Below are 6,931 nucleotides of genomic sequence, written 5' to 3' on the forward strand. Positions count from 1 at the left end.
CAGCCTGTAAGTACATTTTCATATTTAAAGGATTTGCCACTGACGATTCAAACACGAGTCGTTTCTCCGATCACAAATGCAGACTTGGTTTTATGTTTAGGCGGCGCAATGCAACGCAACATGTAAAAAGACAGTATAAGTCATTATAATCAGTAATTATGTCCCCCAAAATAATGTTCTTTTTTAGCAACATCATATGACCCCTTTAAGTAATATAATCTGACTACTTTTTGATTACTTTTAGATTACTTTTGACCTAACATGTTTATCTCGTTGATTTGAATAGGATAATCTTGTACCATATTGATATATAAATTATAAGAGAAAGAAATAGTATGGTTTTCCAAACCGGGATTTGTGAAGGAACTGCAGGGAGTTTGTAAGTTATTAATTAAATAATAAAAAAAGTATAATTAAATACATTAAAATAAATTTTAAAAAGTTACTAGATGACTTTCTGAATGTATTTTAAAAAAGGGATTTTAAATCCTTTAAAGAATTATCTATAAAAATTATGAGAAATTTACTGCTATTGTGTGAATAACATGTAATCATGTAATAATTAATAAAGTAACTTGAATCTGATTAGGAGTATTTTAAAATGTAATATAATCTAATTACAAGTACTTTATTTCTGGAATCTGATTATGTAATCCAGATGACAATAATTACTACCCAGCATTGTACAGTATATTAAAATGTGCACATGTGCTTGGACCCTGTGTTTGGACGTTAGTTTTTTTTTTTTAGATGAACAATGAATTTTGATCTTGTTCTTTTGCATCTGGTGTTTATGCATGTTTCACTCCAAAATTTTTGAACTGTTTATTATTAGAATGAGTGGGCAGCCTTAGTCATCAGCCTAAATGGCCTTTCACACAGGACGCGGAAAACGCTTCCTGTACCTTCAGATACAAAGCGATTTGCGCTAAGCTGGCCAGAGCAAAGTAGGCGGAGTTTTCAAAACTTTTAGCGGGAGTTCTATACGTCTAGTCATTTGTTGTTCCAACTTTTCGGTCAGCAGCAACATATGTGTCTGTCCCGTGCTAAGAAGCGAGCGATAGCACTAACCCTGCTAGTAAGAAGAAGAAAGAGAGCTGCAAGGAAGAAGAGGCTGTGGGTGCATTAAACAGGTCGAAGGCTTGCGATGGAGATTCGTTTGGATGCCCCGTTTCTATTGGCCGCGCGGGTAAAAGTCAGAGCGCAGCGGCAAAAGTTGAACGATTTTGAACTTTGACCGCGGCGCGCTCCACTGCGCGTGCGCTTTGGTCGGCGCAGCAACAAACCGCCTTTGCCCGGCGCAAGCCATTGAAATGAATGGGTCTCATAGCGCAGCGCTTTCCGCGTCCGGTGTGAAAGGCCCTTAACTCTTACATTAAAACATTAAAGTGTTTGGTTGCATGCCAGTCTTTCTGCTTGTCTACTGTTGGCTTCGATTAGTGGTGACCATTGCTTACAGTCTATAGGATTAGACTTTGCCACTGGTACATCAGCCTAATCACTCGGCACTCACGAGCCAGACTGAACTCAGAGCCCTTGTTCCTGGACTTAATCCAGCTGTGAAGAAGGGAGGAATAGGAAAAAAAGAAAGATAAGTTTAAATTGGAGTGAGCAGGAATGGATGTCCCCAGCTAGAGTGATTGTCAACAGAAAATGAACTTTCTTGTCTTTTTTTTTTTCATTATAACTGAATTTTGTCCAGGAGTATCATGACCATAATTTTTTTCGTTTGTCATACAGTATTCTTTGCAACCTCTTTGAAATGACTCGTGAGCAGTACATACTTTCTATGCTTTTAGATCCTCTGAAGAATAAACAGTGCTGAGACAAGCAGCACTGCACAGGTGCAACGTTGGCAATATATGCATAAATACCATTTTCAAGAATTGCTGAAAACTGGAAAAGTGCCTCTTGAAGCAGAGTATTTCCAAGTTATTTATAATAGCGCTAACATAAGATGAGATCTTTATTGTTATGTGAATGTTATCCTCACAGTTCCGTGAAAAATATCCTTCATGACATTCAAAAGCAAAAAGCTGAATTTTAAATTGGAACTTTTAAGATTCTAAAAAGGGCACAAAAGACAATAAATAGTATTATAAAAGTGCCCAATATGACTTGTGTTCCATATTTTCTCCAGCTGTATAATAGTTTTATGTGATGAATAGATTGAATTCTTTATTGAATCTTAATTTTTTAAACTTTGTCACTGACTTCCCTGGTCTCAAAATTAAAGAATCTTTCAATAAAAATCATTATTAAAGCACATCATAAAGGTAAACATTTAAGAACAGAGGTTGCTTTTGATCGAAGTCTGTATTACTGATTTATCACTTTCTGACCAGGTGTCTCTTCTCTCTTCCTTTTTGCTGGTCACAGAGACGTAGCCCGGTAAGTGTCTTTTAACATTATTTTTCTGTTCTCCAAGTGCTTGAACCACTTTGTGATTCGGTTGAAACAGTTATACAGAAGCAGAACTTTTGAAGATACCTTTGTTAAAAGAATAGATGTTTAGAGAGACATGATACTTCCATGTAATGATATTTCCATGTAGAAATGCAAAGGTCAGAATCATTTTTTTTGTTAATAATGATTGCTCTTTATAGACATCACTATTTGTTAACATTAGCACTTTTATTCACTTTCTCTTTCACTCAACTGGTCGTTTCTAGCTAATTAAATGGCACATGTGAATAAATATATTGCTTACTCGTGTGCTATAGACCCATGTGACCAAAAAAATGCTTGCTTTGGAGATCAAACTAATGCCTTTTTATGATTTGTAGTCTGGGTGTTGTAGAGCCTTGCCTAAAGCAAGTTCTTAATAATTAATAATAATAATAATTTAAGTTCTTAATCTAAGTATGATATATCTGAATATTCATCTGAATATCATTTCATATTTTAGTGCAAAGAATGCCGTTTTGATGATTGAAAAACAAATGCTGTTCTTCTATTTGAAATTCACAGCCACCATGAAGAACCTGATGTAATAACATTGATGCCAGTGTTATTTGTTACTAATGCATCAGTGAGTTAGATAAGAGTCAATCATAGGAATCAGCGCTTCTGTCAGCTGTAGAATGCATTATGAAACAGCAATTTACAGGGCATCAAGGCAATGCCTCTGTCTGAATTTGACTCACCATTCCCTTGATTAAATAGACCCAAAATGCACTCTTCTCAGCTGATGAGAGATATGGTGTTATGAGCTTTTAGTCTTATGAATGTTTTGGCCTTCTGTTTGTTTCAGGGGCTGGCAAAAAGAAATCCCGGTAAGTACACATAATGCAATTTGTTCTTGGGTTTATGAGTTTGATGTCTATGTCGATTCAAATCTGACACTAAATAGTTGTCTGGCATTAAAATGTGAATATAGAGGTGTGCTTGCATGTGTATGAGTGGGTGCAGTTTATTTGCGTTCATTTGATCATGCTGTTAACCTCAGGTGAAGAAATTGCAAGACCGAGACGAGCTGTTCCAACGCCTGCACCAGCTCCTGCCCCTTCCCCTTCCCCGACACCTGCACCCCCTCCTGAGCCTGCTAGGTATCTATAAGCACACTTACACACTTTATGAAACAGTCATTTGGTCTGTTGTTTCCAAGTTTATTATTGTTTTGTTACCTAAAATAAAGGAAAAAAATGTTTGCAGAAGACCACAAATGTGCACACAAAGATTAAAAATGATAAAGAAAATTATTTTTCAAAGCTGGATGATCGGATTGAATTAATCTTCCAAGCCTGACTTCAGACTGCATTCTGTAAAAAAATGCCCGATATGACAGGAAGTGAATGTCTAAAACTCAGGTTGGCATTTAGGTGCAGGTAAATTACATTTTGTGGTTAAATGTTGCATTTTAATGCTAAATGTAGTGGTAAATATTTATAAGATAATTTCATTCTTCTCAAGTACTGCAGTATGCGGTGTCATTGTGAATTTGACAAAGAAACTGCAGTTCTGATAAAGTGCAGTGTGTGTTTGTTATCACTTGTAGATGGAGCAATTTGTGCTGGAACAAAAATGCCTGAAATTGAAACTAAACAAAAAAAAGTATTTATGTATCATTTAAGCAATTAAACTACAGTAAGTAAAACTTTGATTAAAAACGTCTCCAGGTTACGCATGTAACCATGGTTCCCCGAAGGGAATGAGAAGCTGCGTCGAAACACTATGGGAACGCCTTCAGCATGACCACGCTCTGAATCACATGTGTAATCAGTCCCATGGATGGGCGAGACGTAACGGGCGGGGTGACGTAACGACCAGGAAGCTTAAAAGCACGTGCAGTGGAACCGGCGTCAGCTTCTAGGAATGAAGCAAGCGCTCGCAGGGATGCCGGAAGTATGGCACTGAGACGCAGCGTCTCGTTCCCTTCGGGGAACCATGGTTACATGCGTAACCTGGAGACGTTCCCCTTCAGGAACTCGGGCTGCGTCGGAACGCTATGGGAACGCTATGGGAACGAGAATGCCCACGCCGGCAGACTTACAAATCCCTGCCTAGTGTGGAAGAGCACAGCTAAAGTGAGAGAATGGAGCCAGGAGTGGCGCAGAATGCAGGTAGGCACTTGACAAAGTAGGCGGGGACATCCCGCCCAAAGGCCAACTTCAGAAGGAGTGAGTCTTGACCCCCAATGGAGAGGGCAGATCAGAGGACTCAAGGCTATGGAATAGCATCCTGATCCACCGCTTATCAAAAGCTTCTCTGACTAGAGGCCTCAGCGCACCGTGGAAACGTGTAACTAGGGGGTGTCTGCCCACTGACTGGCCACCAGTAGGCCGCAATGGCCGCCATGTAGACCTTTAGGGTGGAGTGGGTCAACCCTGCGGAGAGACGGGCCTGCAGGAACTCCAGAACTGTGCCAACCGGGCAGTAGACTGGGTCGAGCTAGCGGTCTCCGTACCAAGAAGTGAAAAGCTTCCACTTCAGGGCATACAGTTTCCTCATAGAGGGAGCTATGGATTGGAGGATGGTCTCAACAACCTCGGTTGAGAGACCGGAAGCTACGAGTTGTGCCCCCTCAGGGGCCACACCCATAACTTCCACAGCTCCGGGCAGGGGGGAATATCGTGCCCTCCGCCTGTGAGAGGAGGTCCCTCCTGACGGGGATCTCCCATGGACTCCACAGACCGCGGGCCGAGCGGCCACTCATGACCGCTCCCCCAACCAGTGAGGGGCACGTCCGTCGCTAGTGTTATGCGGTAACTCTCAGTAGCTCCCAGCACCGGGCCCTGAGACAAGAACCAAGGTTTCCTCCACATGTCTAAGGCACAAAGGCAGTGCCACGTGACCTTGAGTATTGGTCTTGAGCAAACCTCAGGAAATTCCTGGGATGAGGAAGGATGGAGATATGGAAGTATGCGTCTTTTAGATCAATCGTGACAAACCAGTCCTCGGACCTGATCTGAGACACGATTTGTTTGAGTGTGAGCATCCCGAACTTCAGTTGCATGACTGGGCGGTTCAACTGACGCAGATCTAAAATGGGACGCAACCCTCCATCTCTCTTTGGAACAATGAAATACCGGCTGTAGAACCCCGACTCTCTTCCGCGAGGAGGGACCACCTCAATAGCCTCCTTCCTCAAGAGAGTATCTACTTCTTGTTCCATTATCAGAGCCTGCTCGGGACCCACCAAGGTGGGGATAACCCCGTTGAACTGAGGCGGAGGAGAACCAAACCAGCAGGGGATGGCTGTAATAGCTGCTCTAGAGACCTCCGTGGAGGTAGCGAGCCTCTTAGCACCGCTACGTTTCCGGGCGGTAACTGAGAGAAGAGCTCGCCGGAGACCGCTGCGCTCTGGAACACCGGCAGGGTTGGCAGACTGATCTCCTGAGGGCACTGAGGAGAGACAGGCACCGTGTGATGCGGTGTACACCGCTCTTTCCCAGAGGGGCCTGCCCTCCGAGGTCCTGAGCCACAGCATCAGGACTCTCATAGCTGAAGTCTCCTATTGAAAATGATGGCCCTCAGACCCGCGTCATCTGCTAGGAAGACTAGACTGATAGAACCAGAGCCTGCTCGGGGCAGGACCCAATGTGGCACGCTTGGCAGGGGCTCCCACACCGCCAGGTGACCTACTAAGGGAACCAGTCTCATGAGACTGGCCTCTGGTGCACTAAGAGCGGCTAGCTCGGTGCCCTGAAGTGGCGGACCGGCAGGGGATGGTCGTACTAACTGCTCTAGAGACCTCTGTGGAGGTAGCGAGCCTCTAAGCATCGCTACGTTTCCCGGGCGGTAACTGAGAGAAGTGCTCGCTGGAGACCGCTGTGCCCTGGAACACGTGCAGGGTTGGCAGACTGATCTCCTGAGGGCACTGAGGAGAGACGACAAGATCTACCTATTGAAGAATTGATCGAAAAAGACATCCCAGATTGTACTTCAAATTTGAGGCCTTTTACTTAGAATTTTAATTAGTGATGCGCCGGTCATAGCTGATTCAGAATTCAGAATTTCTTTTCTTTCTTTTTTTTTTTATCTAGCAAATTGGATACTGATATTGATTTTTAAGCAAATTTATGTATTGGCTATTTGCTTTATAACAAACAAACTGGCTTTAAACAAAAATATCTAGCCATTTGAAATTAGAGGCAACCACTGCATTTTAATCATGATCTGCTTGGGCAGTTGTTTTTGATTTGATTTAGATTAATTTCAGGATTTAAAACAAAAACAGAATGGTCTGACTTGGTGTTATTTATTTATTTGCTACATAAAAACATACGCACGAAACAAAAACAGCAGGTCTGAATGAGACGCACTCTCTGACAGCAGGTGGAACCTATGAACAGGGTTGCCAGGTTTTCGCAATAAAACTAGTCCAATCGCGTTTCGAGGTAAAATACGGCGGGGATCTTCCAGTAAAATTCACATTCCAGGGTCTAAATATCACGTTATTGGGGTCGTTGGGGTCGCTGGACATGAACAA

The 6,931-nt window shown here is 42.5% G+C and overlaps 1 protein-coding gene across 17 annotated transcripts in view; it reads left to right on the top strand.

Moving 5' to 3' along the window:
- Window positions 1–6,931, top strand: part of LOC107709192 (SH3GL interacting endocytic adaptor 1) — a 96,675-nt gene that overhangs the window by 62,700 nt on the left and 27,044 nt on the right. For all 17 annotated transcript variants that reach the window (XM_016513610.1, XM_016513609.1, XM_016513617.1 and 14 more), the window contains 3 exons: window positions 2,380–2,391; window positions 3,254–3,275; window positions 3,449–3,548. In XM_016513610.1, the coding sequence (XP_016369096.1) occupies window positions 2,380–2,391; window positions 3,254–3,275; window positions 3,449–3,548 (134 nt within the window). The remainder of the gene's footprint in view (window positions 1–2,379; window positions 2,392–3,253; window positions 3,276–3,448; window positions 3,549–6,931) is intronic.

This window comes from Sinocyclocheilus rhinocerous, unplaced genomic scaffold (assembly GCF_001515625.1).
Source record: "Sinocyclocheilus rhinocerous isolate Xijiao unplaced genomic scaffold, SAMN03320098_v1.1 scaffold55, whole genome shotgun sequence".
In the NCBI taxonomy this organism is placed as follows: domain Eukaryota; kingdom Metazoa; phylum Chordata; class Actinopteri; order Cypriniformes; family Cyprinidae; genus Sinocyclocheilus; species Sinocyclocheilus rhinocerous.